This window comes from Etheostoma cragini, chromosome 8 (genome assembly GCF_013103735.1).
Source record: "Etheostoma cragini isolate CJK2018 chromosome 8, CSU_Ecrag_1.0, whole genome shotgun sequence".
NCBI lineage: Eukaryota > Metazoa > Chordata > Actinopteri > Perciformes > Percidae > Etheostoma > Etheostoma cragini.
In genome coordinates, this window is record NC_048414.1 from 28012775 (window position 1) to 28034367 (window position 21593).

At 41.7% G+C, this 21593-nt stretch overlaps 2 protein-coding genes across 3 annotated transcripts; one reads left to right on the top strand and one right to left on the bottom strand.

Moving 5' to 3' along the window:
• Positions 1 to 5421: 5421 nt before the first annotated feature.
• On the top strand, positions 5422 to 8832 carry LOC117948776 (CD209 antigen-like protein 2). Its single transcript, XM_034878637.1, has 6 exons — positions 5422 to 5689; positions 6460 to 6546; positions 6777 to 7010; positions 7990 to 8153; positions 8235 to 8344; positions 8660 to 8832. The coding sequence occupies exons 3-6, from the start codon at positions 6908 to 6910 to the stop codon at positions 8823 to 8825; spliced, it is 543 nt and encodes a 180-aa protein (XP_034734528.1). The 5' UTR covers positions 5422 to 5689; positions 6460 to 6546; positions 6777 to 6907; the 3' UTR covers positions 8826 to 8832.
• Positions 8833 to 10783: 1951 nt separating this feature from the next.
• galn (galanin/GMAP prepropeptide) lies at positions 10784 to 18452 on the bottom strand. Of its 2 annotated transcripts, XM_034878639.1 has the most exons (8): positions 18327 to 18452; positions 17993 to 18073; positions 17210 to 17264; positions 15986 to 16057; positions 12964 to 13050; positions 11882 to 11953; positions 11130 to 11227; positions 10784 to 11090 (listed from the first exon to the last, which is right to left on the bottom strand). In XM_034878639.1, exons 2-7 carry the CDS (start codon positions 18071 to 18073, stop codon positions 11166 to 11168), a joined length of 429 nt encoding a protein of 142 aa, XP_034734530.1. In that variant the 5' UTR covers positions 18327 to 18452; the 3' UTR covers positions 10784 to 11090; positions 11130 to 11165. The 2 variants fall into 2 exon arrangements, with proteins under 2 accessions (XP_034734530.1, XP_034734531.1); XM_034878640.1 differs by lacking the exon at positions 15986 to 16057.
• Between the last annotated feature and the right edge of the window lie 3141 nt (positions 18453 to 21593).

Consider the following 21593-nt stretch of genomic DNA (forward strand, 5'->3'; position numbering starts at 1 on the left):
ACTGTTGTCATTTGGAAGCAAAATGTACAAGTCCTACTGCCTATATGAACACATTGGCTGAAGGGGGACATGCATACCCACAATTTAATGTATAAATGTTGTGTGACAAGAAAAGATTGTGGACATGAGAGCAAGTTACAGAGAAGGGACTAAGATTTCTTTAAGACTCCATGCTCTTGCAAAGACATCACCCACTGTAAGTCGCGCAATACATACCTATTATGAACTTCCTGATAGGAACACTAAACTTAGTTTAATTTAAGAACTGTTTAAGATATCAAACTGCTGAGATGGAGCCTAATTACTGAAGTTTTTGTGAATGATTTAAGGTTTAACTGGTGTCTGTAGGCAAAAGTATGAAGTAGGAGTAGCATTTTGAAGTAGAAGAGGATTTGAAACCTGCTCCCATTGACTTTAATCAAAGTATGAATAGCAGAATACTATGTTGAAATGTGCCTCCAATATATCCTGCACATATGCAAAAAAAGTGGAAAATTAAAGATTGGGGTTTTCCTATAGCATACTTTATGATAAGTCTCAGTATGAGAACAGGGCTGTTAGCAGCTAGCTTGGCAAAAGGTTGTTGGCATTATGTTGAGGTGACATGACTCCGCTTGGAATTTGGAAGTTGCATTTGGAAAGCATCCCCAGCGTAAGTGACTTAAAAAAAACAAATCTGGCAACTTTCTGTAGGTGTCAGTCAGCCCTCTTCTTTTCACTGACTAAGGAGACCATTTGTCAATGTTATCCTTCATTCGGGTTCTTTCTGTTTTCACATAGGTCAAGGAGGATGGGATTATTTCAACGGTAGTTTCTACCACATTTCCTCTATCGAGAAAACCTGGCAAGAGAGTAGAGAAGACTGTCTTCAAAAGGGAGCAGACCTGGTGGTTATCAACAGCAAAGAAGAACAGGTGTGTGTGTGTGTGTGTGTGACATACTAATGTTGACGGAATACAAAGTACAATGCGGTGGCTGATACATAGACATTGGTTTAATGGGTGTGAACGTTGTAAAGATTCATTTAAAGTCTTTAAAGTGTGTGACTCTCTTTTAATCAAGGATTTCACAAGAACATTTCAAAAGCTCGTGTGGATTGGCCTGACTGACTCAGAGACGGAGGGGACGTGGAAATGGGTGGACGGGACTCCACTGAATGAAAACGAAAGGTTGACACATGTTTTCCATTTGGTTCCTTCCAACTAAAACACTATCTAGTGCTTCTTGGGTCGTGTTCTCTGATCAAATCTCTTTTTTCCAGCTACTGGAATTCGGGGGAGCCTAACGGTGGAAAAAAGGAGAACTGTGGGCAAACGTATCGTTACCATTTGGAAACCAGCTGGAATGATGCACGCTGTGATCAGTTAATCAACTTTATCTGTGAACTAAAAGTCCCTTCCCCCGCAACCAAATCAAAAACCAAAAAAAGAAGACCAACAGAATAAAACCAATTTTATATTGCTAATTAAATCTTTACAAAAGCAACCTGAATATGCTCATGTGGACACATCATTTCCAACTAAAAATATGTTCAGTGTGGGATAATCAGTTAAGCGACCTGTTAACATTTGGAAACAAATGTCCAACAAGTTCACTGCTTTGGTTAAAAAAAATGAAAAAAACAACAGGCTTTGATTAATTGCCTGCTAAATGAATGTATAAATGTTTATGGGTCTCGAGAAGGCCTTTCATGCTTTCATCAGTTCTAGACTGGACTACTGCAATGCCCTTTACGTTGGCCTCAGTCAGCCATCAATTTCTCGTCTCCAACTTGTGCAGAACGCTGCTGCCCGATTTTTAACAAGCACGTCCAGACGGGAACACATTCCCCCTGTGCTGTCGTCACTCCACTGGCTCCCAGTCCGTTTAAGAATTGATTTTAAACTCCTGCTGTTTGTTTTTAACGCCATTCATGGCTTGGCACCCTCTTACTTGTCTGAGATTTTAACTTTTCACAGTTGCGGCAGAGCCTTGCGCTCCTCGGGTCAGCTTCTGTTAGAGGTCCCTAGGTCCAGACTGAAACAGCTTCTGTTAGAGGTCCCTAGGTCCAGACTGAAACAGCTTCTGTTAGAGGTCCCTAGGTCCAGACTGAAACAGCTTCTGTTAGAGGTCCCTAAGTCCAGACTGAAACAGCTTCTGTTAGAGGTCCCTAGGTCCAGACTGAAACAGCTTCTGTTAGAGGTCCCTAGGTCAACATTGAAACAGTGGGGCGATCGTTCTTTTGCCGTCGCTGCTCCCAGACTGTGGAACAAACTACCCCCTGACATCCGCACCACTACTGACCTTAGCCTTTTTAAAACGAAGCTTAAGACCCGCCTATTTACATATGCATTTAATTCTGACTAGGGCGATACTGTCTCTTAGGTGTCCTCCTTCTGTCTGCTCCTTTCTTTGAATTTCTGGAAGGCTTTTAATGTCCTGCAGCGCTGCACCACTACAGCACTTTTAATTGTATCTGTATGTTTTGTATGTGTTATGTATTGTTTTATGGTTTTGTTGTAAAGCACTTTGGGTACCTTTCGGCTATTGTAAAGGGCTATACAAATAAACTTGATTGATTGATTGATATGGGTGGGAGGGGGGAATGTCTGCATTCGGCCACTGTAGAAATATTTCTATAATCTAATTTTAATATTCTCAGTATTAAAGTTTTACTTCTTCCTACTAAATCTTCCTCCTTCCTACTCCTTTTTTTTGCACGTGTAAATAGAGAGTTTTAAGTACTGGAAATAATAATAAGTTCTATTTTGTTATTTTTTTCTGATGTTTTTATTACAAAATAAAGATATCAATCAATCAAAGCTCATATTAGATTGTGTTGCTCATTGCTGTGAGTTGTGTGTCATCATGACGTTGGTCACAAGTTCCTGGGAGGACACACTTGTATGATGAATAGGCTCGGACGCACATAGGGTTTGGCTTAAGCTTTGATTACAGTTTATTATAGTTTAGAAATGTGATCGGATGTTACAAACTGTTTTGTACCAGATAGAGAAGTAGAATAACAGGAAATGGACGTAATCTTGGTGAATGTGTGTGTGGGCTAAGAGCAAAGGTTACGTAGAACAAGAAGAGGAAGTTACACCAGACAGAAGACTCCGACCTGGCTGCGGTATGTGAAGATAGCAACACACACACGCAAACGCACACACACACAAACACACAGTTCTGCCTGGAAACGGAGAAGACACCACCCTGAAAAGAGATAATAAGAAGAGAAGGGTAGTTAGATTCGGGGCTAACATTTGACAGAGACTTTGCAGACCATGGGCTCTGTATAATCGTGTCTGAAGAGAGGGGAAACTCAAAGGGAAACTCAGTGTTGTTTGTGAACCTACACTTGTGTTGTAAAGCTTAACATCTAGACTTACTCAACTTTGCTTTGACTTGAATCCATCATCTCAGATTTGTTGTGGTTGGGGTCCAGCTGGCCGTGAGGTTTGTTTTGTTTGTTCTTTTTTTTCTGCATTTTCTGTCATTATGCCCTGTCCTCTCTCCTGTCTGAAGCCAGCTGACTACACACACCTGCCTGCCATCAGTAATCATCAGCTCTCGCTACCACACCTGCCTGTCATCATCATCACTCCCAGTATATCTACCCCGGCTCTTCATCCCCTCTTCACCTAATCAATGCTCCAGTCGTACTGGTGAACTTTGTCAGACAACTCGCAAAGTATTACTCCTAATGTTTTCCCTTCGTTCCCAATGTACTTACCCTTTCTGTTTTCTTCCTTCAGTTTCTCTTTCCTCTGTTCAGCTGGCTTCAGACCCCAGTCCTCCTCCCACGGCGTCCCACCTCCACCATCATCCCGCTCAGCTCCTTCTGTCCGTGTCTCTGCCTCAGCCCATGCTCCAAGTCCCTCTTAGATCCATCTCCTGTATTTCCCTCCTGGTTTCTGAGTTCCTGCTTGCCTTTAGTCCCTGAACCTACCCTCCAGTCCTCCGCCTCTCTGCTCCCCGGGTCCGCCTGCCCAGTTCCACTCCCAACCTCCATTTTCCTCAAATACCATCACCCTGGTGGCCGTTCCGTTGAGTCCGTCCTTGCCAACCGTATCTAAAGTCTCATCAACAGGCGCACAGGAATTAGATTTATTGGAGTCAGATCAGTTCTGGTCTTTGGGCCTGTACTTCCAGAAATCCCTACACCACATCACAGGGGGGTTCCAGTCCCGTCTCATTGGTTTATCTATGACCTGTTTTCTTTGACATAATCTTATAAAGGCAACCTCTTTAACACATCTCAAGGTACAGTTAAAAGGAGGGTTGTGTCGTCAATCCAAGAGTGGGCTTGTGAGATGAAAGGGGCGTGGGACTTTGAATAGATAGACTGCTTCGAGATGAGCCAGGTCTGAGTAGAACCGATCACTGGCGGACTCGCCCAATGCATGCCGCTTAGATTTATGTCCAACTTTTCCCAACTTGCCCTGACGTCATGCGGTGTTAGATCCTGGTTCACCCCTGTTCAGGAGGTGCTGGACCAGCTCTCCGTCTTAAAGGGTCCGATCCGCTAGGCCTATGGGTCTTACCCTATTAGGTACTACTTTGCCCAACTTCTAATTGTCTTCTATTGAGGGCCCACCCTGCTTACTCTGAAATAGCCCTGACTGAATTAGCTCTAGAGCCAATTAATAATAATTTAATCATTTTGTTGGCTAGAGCAATCTATAAAAACCTTCAAAGATGTTAAACACACTTAACCTAATGGATTGCAACCTTAAGAAAGGAATGAATACAATGTCTACTACTTCAAAATTAACAAGGCCAAGCGTATAACTTTAAATGATTGATTTAAATTGATTAAAACTATGAGGGCGTCCCTATGTTTAAGGAGATCTGCCAACAATTGTGGGCTTTTCTTATTATTCATGTCTTCATCAGCTCTTTCCTGAGTCTTCTAATTTTTCTGTCTGTCAGAAATCTTGCATTTTTTATCAAGTCTTCACATTAATCAGGACAGTATTGGTTCTGTGTTTGCCACTGTTGACACACTGCACAGTGAGCAGATGATTTTGAGTGCTGTAGTTTTTGACAGTGTTTTGCAACCTGGCAAATATCGCAAAATCCTCCAAACGTTATATCCCAATTTGTACGTATGTGTCCCACTTTGGCCTCTTATATGAGCCAGGTAAAGCTGTGGCTTAGAGCTAACCATACGTGTAACCACCGCTAACTTGTGTTTCCATTTTAATTTCTACTAAAGAATTGTCCTTTTTTTGTATTGTTTTTTTTCTTCTTTTCTTGTTCTTTCTTCTTGTTTTTATACACTAAATGTTACTATCCTATGTCTTTTTTACTGTAACCCCACCCTGCCTATTGGACTGCAGATGGAAATTAGCCCACGGGCTGCAATCTGGCACATTTACGTATACTGTTGTGCGTGGTCATCAATTTGCATTATCCTGAATGAATAAGATGCATACAAAAATAAATATCAGTATGAGTCAACCAGTTTCTTCCTCTATCTGACTTCCTACTCAATCTGTGAACGGTGAAGTAATGGGTTTTTGAGCTCACTCTTGACAAAGACAGGGACTTAAAGAGGAAAACAGTTCACTGCTCAGACCACTTGAACCTGACTTCTCACCAAGTATCAAGCAGACGCAGAAGATGCAGCAAATGGAGGTATCTGATTATGTTAATGAGCCATCGAGACCAAAGCAGAAAGGCAGTGGGGATGCAAAACAAACAGGTATCTATTAAGTATTTCATCAAAACCACAATCTTTACTGAGTCTTAACCAAAGTGTTTTCATGGCATCATTTACATGAACACACGAGGTTTAGGGCGTGAAGTCTAGGTCTAACTTAATTAACTTTATTGTTGATTAATCTGTTGATTATTTCATTAATGCATCAATTCTTTGTTTGGTCTCTATAATGTCCAGAAATGGTTAAAATGTGGATCAGTGCTTCCCAAAGTCCTGATGTCTTGTTTTGTCCACAACTCAAAGATATTCAGCTCTCTGTCTCAGAGGAGAGAAGAAACTAGAAAATATTCACTTTTAACAAAGCTGGAATCAGAGACGTTTCATTAAAAAATTACTTAAACTGATTAATCAATTAGGCCTATAGTCTGTCATTATTTAATAGATGATATCTTAGTGATTCGCCATTGCAGTTCTAGTGAGCTCTACTATTAAAGTCATGTGATGTACATAACTTTTTCCATGACAGTAATCCCATTTTTCTCCCTATTGGACGTCATTGTAATGATGTCAACATTTCATTTGGGAGTAACTGAAACAGCCAAAGCTTGAAGAAAAAGACCCAAGTTGTAATTATGTGGAACTCTCCATTCAGTTAACCATTAGCATGCTAATGAAGGTTGGTTAGTTGGGTTAAGTTACTTGATAATATTACTGAAATTTGAATGAATTCATCATTATTTTAATATGCCATCAGCACATGGCTGCCAGAGTGGTTACACATATTTGTTGGTGAGTGTGTGTTGGTTTTGCAGAGAGAAGACTCTGCCAGGTGGTTCTCCTCAGCTTTGGGCTGCTGTGTGTCATACAAGCCATTCTCAACGTTTCTCTACGCCTGACATGTAAGTATGGTTTCTTCATATTGTGTAAGTCATAATATGATAAGACAGTTGCATCAACAGCACCACCACATTGCTCAAGTTCAAACGCTCAGTAACGTTACTTCACATGTTGCTGTGAAAATCTTTATGCAACTGTTTTGCCATCAAACTAACAAGCTACTCCTGAAAAAAAATTGGAATGAAATTAATTTTAAATGTGTTTTTTATTTTATTCATGTATATCCTATCACAATACTCTACCCACTCGGACTGCAACACAACTCATTTGCCTCGTCAAGACCAGGTGAAGAAAGTGCAACAGGATTGTGAAGGAGTGCTGCCTGGTCATTGCAACATATCCCAGGAACAATTCAAGGCTTTGATGCGAGACAGAACCCTGCTGGAAACCAGAAACACTGAGCTCAACAACAAGATCAAGGACCTGGAGGAGGAGAGGGACAGGCTGAGGACTAAGCTGGGGACAAGTGAGGATGGATCAGGACTTTACTTCCTCTACATTTTTTCCTCTCTCACTCTTTGGCCACGTCATTTAATCCGTTGATTCATGCACACTACCGGATGTGAGTCGAGTGCAGATGTGAGTCACACATGCGTCACTTTGCGACAAGTAGCATACAAGATGCTAACGAGAGACTTCTGTAATGTCGATACAGTAAATGGACCTACTTAACTAAGTTGGTTTACTGCTGGCTACAAGTTAGCATCAAACACAACAAAGCCTGTCAGTTGAATGGTGTTTTGAGCTAACATTAGCAATCAAACAATCATAGATAGCTACAACGCTTTTAAAATGATCCCTATCTTCTGTTATTGTTTGTAATGAGAAAACTTTATTATTTGATGGATTTCACATATTTCAGTATGACAGTTTAAATCTGAACATGCGCAACTCTAATCTGCACTTGACTCACATCAGGTAGTGACAGGAAGCATCTTTCCTGATCACAGCGCGACTACGTTGGCGAGTAGTTTTAAAAGCAGAAAATCCGCCTGGGTCAAAAAACACAGGACTTTCACCCCGGAGACGGTGCGGCGTTTCCTTTCCTCTTTCTTTTTCTAAACACAACCGTCCCGTTGTTGTCCCGCGTCCCCCAGAGACAGCGGGACAGCGGGTGGTGTCACACATGTGACATTTCCTTTCCCCGTTCTTCTTTTCCTCCAACTTCTGCACAGATGTTTCCCATTACGTGCTGGCCGCCACGGAAAAAATGAGAAAAACGTGTCCGTGTCCATGAATCAATACATTAAATATTACGTGAGCATTTCACAAACTGCCGTGAGACCGTGTTGCTCCTGCTAACTTCACATGATCATACAGTTTTACAGCTGTCATGTAGGTATTTGCAATAGGTCAGAGATACACATTCATTGTCAAAGTTTTACTTTTAGCTCCTGCTTGATGCCTCCGATGCCTCTAGTGATGTGTGACTTTGCGTCCTCCAGAGCTGAGTGGACCTGTGTACTCTGAGGGCTGTCCAGCAGAGTGGCGGGAGATCAGGTCCAGATGTTACTTCCTCTCCACTGAGCAGAAGACTTGGGAGGAGAGCAGGAACTACTGTCAGAGTAAAGAAGCTGACTTGGTGGTGATCAACAGTGCACAGGAACAGGTATACAGGAAATCTCTGTCTGATTTGGGTGTTTGCATTCTTGATGAAGTTGTATCGTTACATTTTCTGTGTACTACACAGAGGGACTTGTACCGTCTGGATGGGGATGAGGAGCTCTTGTTCTGGATCGGTCTGAACACAACTGAAACCACTGGGTGGAAATGGGTGGATGGATCAGCGCTGACCACAACGTAAGGATTTTTAGAATAACTCTGGATTTTTCTTCTTTTTATCAGGTTGATTCAAGATTTCAGTATCAAAGTAATAAATGCAGTCTATGGCTATAGAGATAGTGACAGGTCAAATATTTTGGATACATCGGCATATTCCTTTAACGTGACACAGACAAATGGACACTAGGTCAGTCCTGACATGTCATGTCTGTGTTTGTTACCATTCCTCTAAACAACATGATTCATTGGTGACAAAGTCTCCCATCATTCTGTCACTCTATGCACATTCCCACTGCATCTCTCTGACCTCCCTCACCACACTGTTACCTTTAGATTTTGGCAGGCAGGCCAGCCTGATGATGGTGGTCCCAACAAGGTGGAGTACTGTGTGGAGATGTATCACAAGAAGCCAGAGCTGAACAGCTGGAACGACGCCCCCTGTGGAGCCCAGCGCCGCTGGCTGTGTGAGAAAAATCAGGCTGGAAAGATCATCCCCTGAAAGTCACGACAATGCATTATAACATCAATGTAAAACAGAAATATGGATAAATACAATTACAAAAGACTAATTTGTGCAAGTTGGTGATGCTTTTGCATATTATATGACATACGTTGTGACATACTTTGTGTTGCTTGGAGGTGTTTTGTGTTGTTCTATGTCGAAAGTATTTTTATTTGGTAGATTATTGTTTTTGGCTAGCTTTTAGTGGGAACATCTATTTGTTGTTAATATATTCAGTTTATTAATAGATACAGCACATTCAGATTTCTTGTTATTGTAGTGTAAACTAGAAAACAAATACAGAAATAAAGCCACAAACAGTGATTTGTGGGTTCAAACCATTTCTCAGAAGGCTGTAGTTCATGGTCTTAACACCTACTCAAAGTGCTTTTACATATTACAGGCACCATTCATACACTGGTGGCCAAGGCTGCCACCTGCTTATCACATAAACATTTACCCACCGATGGCGGAGCATGGGAGAAATTCGGGGGCCCAAGGACACTTCAACATGGGACTGCAGGTCCGAATAAACCAGCAAGCTTACGATTACAGGGTGCTGCTCTTCCACCTGAGCCACAGCCCAAGGAAGCAGCCCAATGACCAAAGACTCGAGCAGTGGTGAGCGGGGTCCTAGCTTCACAACGCTGAGCAAAACCCATTCAGATGGTAAAATACTCTATAGATAAAGTGGTAAAATCCAGCACACACCTGTTTCGTATGTACAATAGATGCAGCCTTTCAATTAGTCCTGTGGTTTCACCCCAATTTTATCAGATTTTAACAAACTGCACCCCAGATTGTTACGTGATGAAAAGCACTAGCTGATCAGCATCTGCAACTTCTCCTCCAAGTTTAGAAGGAGTTTTGTCTCCTGCTTATTCCTGTTGGATTGTGGTGATCTCAGACATCTTTCAGCACTGGGTTCAACTTTATTCTGCTTGCCGCGCTTAAGATGCCTTTTCCATTTTTTGTCATATACAGTATATGTGAAAGAAAGAAATTAAAAAGCTGCTGCGTATTCAGAACACAATTATATGTATTGATTCAACCAATCAGCACAAACAACCTTCCTACTGTCCAGTCAAACTGTGATACAACACATCGTGATCAAAGGGATACTGATAATCAAACATTTACAGATTCCTCTGGTTGGATTCTCACATGCTGAACTCACTTCAGGAAGACACACTTTCCACCGTCACCATCAATCAAAACCCGTCTAGCAAGTGTCACATCCCCAGTCAGTGTCAGAGAAAAAACACACCAGATGATGTGGCCACTAGGTGGTGATATTAACCATCTAATGAAATAGATGTATCATTGGTACTACTACATTAGGGACATGTTGGTTTGTTCTGAGGAAGAATGCGGCCTGAGGTCTATATGTAAGCTTTAATGGAATTCAGGATCTGTTTTGTTATATTTGATTCAGAACAATGTGTAGTTATTAATGGTTACATGTCAAAAAAGGTCCACGCATCTTCAAGGTGTGCCACAAGGATCTATTATTGGCCCTTTACTTTTTTTAATTGCTTTCAATGACCAATGAAAAGATATCTTTCTTGATGGTCAAGGTAATATTTCTCAGGAACTTGATGAACCCAAAGTGAGAAGAACTGAGTTAAAATATCAAACATTAAATAAATAAAAAACAATAAATAAATTAAATTAAGTTAACATAAAAACATAATGACTCATGTTATAACAATTGTGGTGTGTCCAAGACAGTTTTTCATTAACGCGGAAGCAAAGATAATCTGTAAAGATCTGTTTTTGTTGGTGCTCCTTCTTTTAACAAACCAATGAAGCAACTCGTACAACCTCAATGTTGAATACAGACATCACAGTAAAAGAAAGCAAGTTTTTTTAAACTTAATTACAGCTGAAAAGTGACAAACATTGTGAATGTGACCACTAATGAAAAGAAAGAAATTCAATTTGCTTGTTGAGTCCAGTGCCATTTATTTATTTTCACTCCATCTTCTTTAATCAATCACATTATATTTAGATGATAATACATTGTTGGTTTCTGATTACCTAGATCCACCTAAAGTCCGCAGACACTCACTGACCCTCAGTGGATATAACAATATATTTACACAGGAGAGCAGAAAGATTAGATTTTGTAATGGGGGACAATCTCCAAGAGTTAGTCCGCTCTCTGGAACTGGGACAGATCCAGCATCACAGTGTGTATGGAGCTACAGTGAGGTGGCGTTTTTAGGGCAGTGGTAGCTGGGACAGCAGAAACATAGACTTGTGTACATGGAGATGAACTGCAGAGAGGCACGGGTACATGTGTACATGGAGATGAACTGCAGAGAGGCAGATGCATCAGGGATTGGCTAGTTCGTCTGATGTCACAGAGGAAGGCAGGCTGTCCAAGGCTCCCATCTCTGTAAGCACACCCAGACACGGAGAGAACATTACTACAGGCGTACATGTTTGACAGTTCAACCAATCAAACGCCTTAGATGCAGATGGGATATACATCCCATCCCATCAATATCTGCCAAATATAACATTATATATAAAACAGGAAGCTCAAATCAAGCAATCGCATTGGTTTGTAAACACATACCACACCTATGATGTCTAATTCCTGCTTCTGAGGAAAGAACATTTAACTGGGTAAATGAGAAATGGAGGGAAGCCGTTTAAATGCACACACTGCCAAGACACAGAGCTGGTTTAAAAGAACTTTACGACAGGGAACTGAACCTGTTAACTCTGCTCTCTCCTCATCATCCCTCATTTTACCTCGCCGAACACGGGAGTTGCTTTTCTAAAGCTGCCTCCATTGCCTAGTTGGTTAATGTTATTGTGGGACTTTCTATAGCTAAAGTAATAGCCTGTAAGAAAATAAAGATAGGCTGCTGAACTGAAACTCTCCAAGACCATAGCAGAATTGTCAGTATGTTAGTCCATTTAACACGTTTGTAGTCTGAGGTATAATGAAGATTGTTAGCGTTAGATTTCCCATCAGCATACTGTCCGCAGCGCTCTTAGGTCTTTAACAGACTCACTTTAGGTTGTATGAAACAGCATACCTTTCAGCTTTAGATACGACAGGAAGTCAATGACAGTGTGGATGATATCTCCATCTCCTATTCTCAGGGCACCTACAGAGGAAAAGCAACAAAGTGCAGCCAGTGGTCATGTTGTCTGAAGTTGACAGAACACTGGTACTGTTACTCTGGTAACAACACAGGTGGAAATGAATCTCCAGGTGCCGAGACATCTTCATCCAATGAGGAATCTGAAAGCAGCCTTTACATTTCTTCAACATCACTGACTTGGGAAATACAGAGCAAACTGAAACAAACAAGTTGCTATAGGGTGTCACCAAAGAACCCTGGAAATCCAGAGCTAAGCGTTGTTGTGATTGGTTGTAGTGTTCTCCAATTGCATGCAGTGAGATTTTTAAATGCTTGGTGCCGCTCCTCAAGTTGGCCCATTTTCATTACTCATTCCCAGACTCTTTGAGTCTGGCTTTATAGGTTGTCACTAAAGGCATGTTCCCACTACATGACTTTAGCCCTGATTTTCCGCTCGCTTGGAGCTCTAAGACAAAAGTTTCATATCAGAGGCAAATTGGTGTTGGTGATGTGTGAACCGATTAGAAAATTTGAGACAAGAGGCACGCTGGTGCCTCACATGCACATTCCAGATATATAGGACTCTGTCTGGGAGCTGCAGCCAATGAGAGATCAAGACCTGGGCTGAGGGGAAACATGGGGGAGCGGTCGCCTGTACTTTAGTCTATAAATTGCATTTTGAACACTGACCAAAGTTGTGGTTGCACATCAGAGCATGTAAGGCGAGTGGGAGGATCACATCATGAGGTTGAAGCAGGTCAGAGTCTATCACTGTGCTGTGGTAGCATCCGGTGGATATCTAGCAAAGTTCTTGCCAATTGTGTTCACGTTGTGTCGAGACAGCAGGTTATGTAATGTGACCAGTACAGCGAACTGGAGACTTTGAAAGTCTTGTAGTGGGAACTTAGCTGAAGGAGATGCAGATCACAGAGATTCTCTTTTAATGGCAGAAGATCATCCTGTTTCTGTGTGTGACAGATAGACAGACAAACACACACACACACACACACAGAAAGACAGACAGACAGACAGACCCGTTCTGAAGTCCTCCTCCTGGTCCATGCCCCTCTTGCCAGCCAGACCCGGCTTTTCTCCGAGTGTCCTGTGTCCATCTATTCCATCTGGACAGTGAGGAGTAATCACAATCACACAAACAGCAAACGGGACACTGCTGCAGCCCTAAGCTCAACTCACTCCACATGACCAACAGGCAAACTGCAGTTCAACTTGACTAAAGTACTACAGCTATGTAGTTAAAGCTGTTATTTTCATGTTACATTTCCCATTAATTCAGCTGTGAATATGTTTCTTTAATATTTGCTTGCACTGTTAATATCTCTTGACAAACGAAGCTTCAAGCTTGAACTGTGGTGTGCTACATTAAGATAATAACAACAGAGAACACACACATGTCCTAAATATGGCCCTGTTTCAGTAGCCTCATACATTACACACACATACGTACACAGTGCACACATGGCACCCCCCTACCTAATGCTCATAAGAAGATCTACACTTGGTTATTTCAGCATGGTGTTTGGCTTGGAATTGTTTGGTTCATTTCCAAACTGTTACGGACCAGCTGCAGGGCTTGGCTCACGGAATTGCAGAAACACAGATTTGACCAACAAAGGAAATCAAAAAGCACATCTAAAATAGGATGGAACAGACAATGAAATGCAATCGAATAATAATAATGAATCTCAATTAAATTAAAATAATGCACAAGCAAAGTGAGTTGCTTAGTCGTGATGACTGCAAAAAAAGATTTGGTGACACTTTCCTTATCCTTGATACATTGATAAGTAGAAAATAAATGTCTGCGCTTCATTGTTACAGTGTGTGTCAAAATCTCAAAGAATAATTAATCATTGTTTGTTTGTATTCCTATTCCATTCTGTTATATCTTCAGACTCATAGGTAGTTTGTATTTGTGTACAAAACGAGCCAGGAAGAGTTGGTAATCATTTTTTTTAGATTTTTGAATCAGATGCTTAGCCACTTGACTCTAATAATGATACAAACTGGGGCTCACTTTGAATCTTTTGTCTGTTTGCTGATGACTAATGAAAAAAAACTATATTCACTTAACTACAGAAACTAAGTCTACTTTATCTTTGTCTTTGACTTTGGAGTATTACTCACCAGTCTTTACAAGTATGTGTCATTTTAAGTTCTCACACTCCTGCCACAGCTTTCCATTATGAGTGGTTGAAGTGACGGCCCATTGAGTGGCTGGCAGTGTTTGACTCATCTTAACTTCTAAAGTAGTGCTTGAGCTGCTAGCCCTGCACTGTTTGTTTATGTGTGTGCGTGTGTGTGTGTGTGTGTGTGGGTGTGGGTGTGTGTGTGTGTGTGTGTGTGTTGAACTAGAAGCCCAATTAAAATGCATGACACTGGAGTGACCCACAAGGAGGGGAATTAATGCATTTTCGTGTTTTTGTGTAACTATAAACTGCTCCTCCTGTCTCTATGTGCCCTTCCGCCCTCTACATTTAATTTGTCGTGTCCTGTTCTATTATCAAGTATGTAGCCTATAAACTTCCATTAATTTCAATTATAACAAATGCATTGGATCTAACATCTTAGGGACCCGGTGGAAAAATTCTCCTTGGCAATGTCATTTAGCAAACTACTGTAAAGAGTCAAGGTGAAAAACTTTTATAGAATAGTATTATAATAATATCAAACAACAGCAGGAATGCAAGCCACAACTGAAGATGTGTTTCTCTCAAAATGACAGCAAACACTAGGCTGTTGTGTAACAATGTTATGTGTGCGTGCATTTCTTCTCTAGCTTAGTGTAGAATGAGTATGGCTGTCACATGTTCTTCCCGTGCTGGCATAAAGTTAATATTTGACAAAAGGTTGAATCATTGTGTGAGTTTGCAAATCACATTGTCACCTTGTCTTGCTATCCTTCGGGTAAATGTAGGAGTCACTTCTCTGAAGAATTCCCCCCCCCGTAGTAACAATTAACTCATCCATGAAGGAAATGCTTCCCGAGATTGTATCTGTGCAGTGGGGAAGAATTTAGTTTTCAATTATCATTATATCATTAAAGAGTAATTTTAGTATTTTTCCCACATTCTGTGTCTGATTGAACAACAATCTCTGAAAATGGTCCAGTATTAAACAAGAAAAAAGCTGCAATGTAACCCTACAAGACAGATGTTCAGCATCTGTTATCGTCCACTAAAAGTTCTGTTGTTGCCGCTGACAGACTCCTATTCTTATAGAGTATTAGTCCTGTGTGTGACAACATTATGGGATGGCTCACTACAGAAATAGACCTGTTTGTTAAAGAGTAGGATCCTTTTAGATTAACATGAAACAGCCCTGATATCACTGTCTCCAAACCCACCAGACTCCAGGTAAATAATCACTAATTTTAATTATTGTAAAATTCACTTCATTCAAAGTGGACATAAACTAAATAAAACTACAAAAAGCCATCTCGGTTCATCTTTCCACTGCAACAATCAACACTCTTGTCTGGTTGAAATAAACTCTTAATTCCCACATTTACATGTGGAGATGCATAGTTGCACAATGGCGCTGTTGGAGCTGTTTCATGTTAAAAGAAGAATCTTAGTCTTTAACAAAATGGTCTGTCTCGGTAGGGATCCTTAACGTTGTCAGACACTGGACTGATTGTGTTTCTCTGGACACACAAAGTTGAAATTGATCTTGCTCTTCTAATCTGGTAAATCAGCCAATTTCCAAAAATCAAGTCTTTACAATCTTCAGCAAAATGGCTGCAGAGTAACCTTCACAAATCCAATTCTTAACATTAATACAATCACCTAAGCTAGTGTTTGATCATATTATAACTAACCACTGCACTCTCACTACGCCACACCTTCCCTTGCCCAGCAGACAATCACAGAGAGATCAACAAAAGCAACATTTGGATGCGTGAGCACAGACAGCAGCAGGAAGACGCACGTCCTTGCCTGATGGGTGACAGAAGCAGCTATGAGGCGGGATGCGTTGAACAGAGCAATTCGTGGCCTGACACCAAGGCCCTGCAGCGGCCGTACGTTTCTATCTTACATTGAGTGACCAGCTCGTCTCTGCCTCTGGCACTGGGAGAATCCTTTATCTGAATTAGGTGATCAATACGACCTGAAACACAGGATGAGGCAGGAGCAACCTTTACCTGGGCTTCACACACCCACACACACACACATGCATGCATGCACGCACACACACACATCTGGATACCTAGTCTTCATGGTGGTAATGACGGTGTCTTTAAATGAAACTGAATCAGCTGACACAGGATGAGAAACAGAAGATGAGCCTGAGCCATGTAACAAACGGTACAGGTGAGCTCAAAAACCAAGCAGGCATCCAAAGAGATTAGATCATTGATATGGTCTAGTTGTGTGTAAGGTCACTATGTAACAAGAAACACTTTTACTCATAGCGTTTTACAACTGCGTGGTATCTACTCGACTCGATATATATCCTTTATATTCAACATGAAGCTTAGCTTAGCGTAGATATGGGGGGGACTCCAGAGCACTGATTAATATCTAATTTTTTTGATCTGTAAACATTTTGACACTGGCTTTTGGATGTGTTTTCAACTTGGTCTGCTGCCCCCAGGTGAGCTGCTTTGTCAGAACCAAACGTGTGCCGGCGTCACACTCCTCCTGTGCTGTGTGATCTGCTGACACTTTGATTCTAACTCCGCTGAAGACAATGCATCATTTTTACTCAATGAGTTTCAGCATGAAGCATGGTCCACAGCCGTCAAATCCCTTCTTTTTTTATTATTTATCTGTTTTAACAGGAGTGTGCATTACTCTGTTGGTAAAGGCTATTGTGATTTCATCCCTAAGATTTCTTTTGTCCATTTAGTCATTTCTTCATGCTTTTTCATGCTAAAGGATTTATTTCTAGAAAAGTTGTGAGCACTGTGCTAAACCCAACATTTAAAGGGATTCTTTGTGGAGAAACTCAGTTTTACAGAGGCATTACTATTTAGGTTCATAGGTTTCTCTACAGAGGTACATTAGGTTAATAATTTGTCAATTTACATGTGTTGGAGAGCTGTTAGTTTGCAAACTGAGTAACATGTTTCCAGGATATGACAGAGAAATGTTTTTGGGCATGTTGAAAGCATGATGCATTGTCCCAAACTACATTTCCAGATGTGTTGAAGTGTTTGGACAACAGCTGATTACTGCTACAGTGTGTGTGTGTGTGTGTGTGTGTTTGTGTGTGTGTGTGTGTGTGTGTGTGTGTGTGTGTGTGTGGGCGTGTACTTACGGGGACCTAACAAGTAGCCAGCACTGTTCAGTGTCCAGCCACGTTTGTCCTTTGCCTGCAGAGAAAGAAACACACACACAAACACACACACACACACACACACACATGCACACACGCAGACACACACACACACAGTGATCAGATCACACTGCTGTTCAATGCTGACTAGTTCTAAACCGTGTTTCGGATGTCTTTTCCTCCATTAAATGTCTCTTTGGGCTCTCAAAGTATGAAATATGTTCATAGTTACTGTACATTTAAAAGTAAAGTACAGTGACCACACTCCTTGACAAAGATATTCGGATTGAAAATGTTTTTAATGTCTATTTCTGTGTCTTTGCACCAATGAAAGTAGATAAAAGAAATACTCAGAAAACTCTGGTGTCATGTTAAATAGATTAAAAACATAATATGACTTCTGTGCCATTTATCGGGGGGGAACGCCGATTCCAGCCAAATAAATCCCTGAATAAAAGCTCCAGCACTGCTAGGGTTTTCCTCTGGATAAGATCACAACTGTACTCACATCACACACATTATATCACCAACCAATCAATCAATCGATCAGTCATTGATTTACAGTACATAGCACTTTTCATACATTGCTTCATGAAACACCCCCAAATATGTTGATATATCATTTGATTTCACTTTACTCCAAGGGAGTTTTTTCACATTGCTTTTTGTCTTTTTCACATTTTCCATCACACACACACACACACACACACACACACACACACACACACACGCAGGCTGTGTGAAGGTTAAATGTGAACGTCTTACCGCAATGACCAAGCCGATGGTCTCAGACAGAGCTGCGCAAAAGATGAGTGACACGCAAACAATCCCAAAGCACCTCTGCATCTGAGAGAGAGAGAGAGAGAAAGAAAGAGAGAGAGAGAGAGAGAGAGAGAGAGAGAGAGAGAGAAAGAGAGGGAAAGAGAGTATTTGGAAAGGTTTCAGCACAGTAATAACTTATCTTTCCCTGGAAATAAAAATGGAAAATAGAAAAGTAATAACTAGCCTTCCCAGGGAAATAAAAAGAGGAAAATAGAACAATAATAACTCTCTTATCTTCTCAAGAGAGTAAAAAGAGGAATCTGAAGCAGTAACTGACCTTTGAAAAGCCTCTCCCGCCTGTTGCACTCTAGATCAGCAGTGGAAGCTTCTTGTTGTGGTTCAGAAGAAATCAGGACTCCGTCCACCTTTTATGTCCTTGTAGTCCAACACTGCCGCTGTACACACGCGTCACTAACCCCCCCCCCCCCCCCCCCCCCCCCCCCCCCCCCCCCCCCCCCCCCCCCCCCCCCCCCCCCCACACACACTCACGCGCACACAGGTCATGAACACAAAGCATAATGAAACTCAATAATATCATAATGCCATCATCAGATTTTTCTATGTCGCCCTTGGAGACATGGAATTGGATTTAATTGAATTTAAAAAAGGGATAAAAAAAATAAACATCTACAAGATATTCTTCTGTCCTAATCTGATGATATGTTCCACCTTTGTAGATTCTATATGTGCACAATTAAAACACGCTTTCATCAAAGATTAGCATTGATTTTTATGGATGGGGATTTTGTATTAGTGCTTTAAGTTTTGAACGTCTTTCATGTTTCTTTTGTTGCTATCATCATTACCTTTTGCAGATTTTATTAAGCATTGTATATCAAATTATGTAAATTAACCATTATAACAGCAGATTAGAATTAATAATGATGGAGAATACTGGTAAATAACCTGTTGCCCCAGCTCCAGTGTCTTGCTCCAGGGAAGCAATCAATGGTTGACACAGCAGGAGGTGTCAATTTAAAGGAGCCCATGTGAGCCCAGTTAAAGGTTCAGTATGCCATGGTTCAGCGCCTCGGACAGAGTTCCAATGGTTCAGCACCACAGACAGAGCCCAAATGATTCAGTACCGAGGACAGGGCCCAACTAGTTCAGCACCATGAACAGGGTCCAAATAGTTCAGCACCACGGACAGAGTTCCAATGGTTCAGCAACAAGGAAACAGCCCACATGGTTCAGCACCACGGACAGGGTCCAAATGGTTCAGCACCCTGGACAGAGCCCACAGGTTTCAGCACCTCGGACAGAGTTCCAATGGTTCAGCACTATGGACACAGCCCACGTAGGTTAGCACCACGGACAGGGACCAACTGGTTCAGGACCACGGACAGGGCACAAATGCTTCAGCACCACACACCGAGCCCAAATGCTTCTGCACCTCAAAAAAGGGCCCAACTGGTTCAGCACCACGGACAGAGTTCCAATGGTTCAGCATCATGGACACGGCCCACATAGTTCAGCACCACAGACAGGGCCCAACTGGTTCAGCAACACGGACAGGGCCCGAAAGCTTCAGCACCTCAAAAAAGGGCCCAAATGGTTCAGCACCCTGGACAGGGCCCACATGGTTCAGCACCTCAGACAGAGTTCCAATGGTTCAGCACTTTGGACACAGCCCACGTAGGTTAGCACCACGGACAGGGCCCAACTGGTTCAGGACCAGGGACAGGGCACAAATGCTTCAGCACCACACACCGAGCCCTAATGCTTCTGCACCTCAAAAAGGGCCCAACTGGTTCAGCACCACGGAAAGAGTTCCAATGGTTCAGCACCATGGACACGGCCCACATAGTTCAGCACCACGGACAGGGCCCTGCTGGTTCAGCACCACGGACAGAGTTATAATGGTTCAGCACCACGGACAGGGCCCAAATGTTTCAGCATTACTGACAGGAAACCACAAAGCTGTTTTCCATCAAAGTGTCCCAACTCCTTGTGTCCTCCCCGGCTCCCAGCATTATGAACGTCTCAAAACGTACATTTTCACGTCTATCAAATCAAACACATTGCACTGACGGATTGTTGGTAGAACGTAGTGTACATCCCCTTTCTGCCCTTTTTGTTTCTGCTTTAGGAGTTTTTAAGTATTTCTTTCAGCCTTTCCATTTTTAGAAAAGTTCCCCCAGATCTAATTGAGAAAAGAAGTTTATCTTTCACACATTTAGAGGAAACAACTGCTGCACCCCTTCCACACTCCACCTTGATCTCATTAACCCATACATCCCAATACAATTCCACTGCATGGTGCAATCCGGACTAACAGGATTAATTCCACAGAACGCTCTTTGGCAAGTGCAAATCTCTTCTTTCATTAATTTTGGGGGGTCTTATTCAATTTTATACCATTTGAAAACAAATTGAAGTGTTTTTGAAATAGTATTGAGTAAAAGTTGACATATTCCAGTCTTTGATTATCCACCAACTCCACAATTTTTGTCCAAGTAATTCCTAATTCCTGCTTTTCTAACTCAAACATTAGGTATCATTTCCTATGAATTAGGTTTATTAACCGTACATTCCAAAAATAACTGTGAAATTAAAGTTAATAGTGTTGAAAATGTCAAAAAAGTGACAAACATTGAAAAAAAGCATCAAATATGTTGATAAAAAGGACGGAAATTGAAGAAAAAGTAAAAAAACATCAATAGAAAGCAACAACAAATGTGTTGATTTTGACAACGGTTAAAAGAGGCCACGGACTTTGCCTGCCTGAGATCTCCATGCCAGGACGAGGTTTTTGAACTATGCGTAGATCAGGGGGGTCCCGGGCATCGGTCTGGCTCGTAGGGCGTTAGCAAATCCCAGGTTTAGACAGGAGCAAGGCCATTCAGGGCTTTAAATGTTAAGTCTAGTGATGCTTCTCTTTGCCCAATCACTGGTCTGCAGTCTTTTAACTCCACGTTTGCCGCCACTTGGATCTTCAGCCAAGACATCCATGTACTGTATGTCATCTTGAGGGACCTCGTTTAGGTCTGAGGTTGTGTTGAATGGAAACTTTTGTTTTCAAAGACTCCAATGAGGTTCTGTAACCTATACAAAACTTTTTAAAGTTGCCCATCAAGAACGATTGTGTCATTTCAAATGCATGCAGACGGGTTCACACCCCTTTTAAATTGGACCTTGTGAGAAGATTCCTGATTTTAATGTGGTGTGGTAATGCGCACTGTATATGTGCATCATGAGCCTAATGTCTTTCTCTTCCTTTCACGGGAGTGAGAAACATCATCAGGATTATTGCATATACTACAGACATAAATGACACAATGTTTCATCTCAGTGAGGTCCGGTGGGACCTACTCCTGAAGCACCAGGATTCCCTGGGCACCACTGGGAGCTTATCAGGCCACGGAACTAATAACCAATTGCAATAACATTCAGTTTTTTCGGTCCTCGGGCACATCTCTGCAAAGCAAACACATTAAACCTCCTCACACACAATTATCAAGCTTTTGAAATGGGGGAAATCACACGGTGCTCGGCTGGATCGTAGCACAGTGAGCACAGAGAGCACAATGGCTGGAACGGGGGG

Bases quoted from the DNA above. Each gene is read 5' to 3' on its own strand.
- LOC117948776 (XM_034878637.1), top strand. From the start codon at position 6,908: ATGCGAGACAGAACCCTGCTGGAAACCAGAAACACTGAGCTCAACAAC. The intron at 8,154-8,234 runs GTATACAGGAAA...TGTACTACACAG, and splicing joins TCAACAGTGCACAGGAACAG to AGGGACTTGTACCGTCTGGA. The intron at 8,345-8,659 runs GTAAGGATTTTT...TGTTACCTTTAG, and splicing joins GGATCAGCGCTGACCACAAC to ATTTTGGCAGGCAGGCCAGC.
- galn (XM_034878639.1), bottom strand. From the start codon at position 18,073: ATGCAGAGGTGCTTTGGGATTGTTTGCGTGTCACTCATCTTTTGCGCA. The intron at 17,265-17,992 runs GTAAGACGTTCA...CTTTCTCTGCAG, and splicing joins CCATCGGCTTGGTCATTGCG to GCAAAGGACAAACGTGGCTG. The intron at 11,954-12,963 runs GTCTGTCTGTCT...TTTCCTCTGTAG, and splicing joins GGAGGAGGACTTCAGAACGG to GTGCCCTGAGAATAGGAGAT.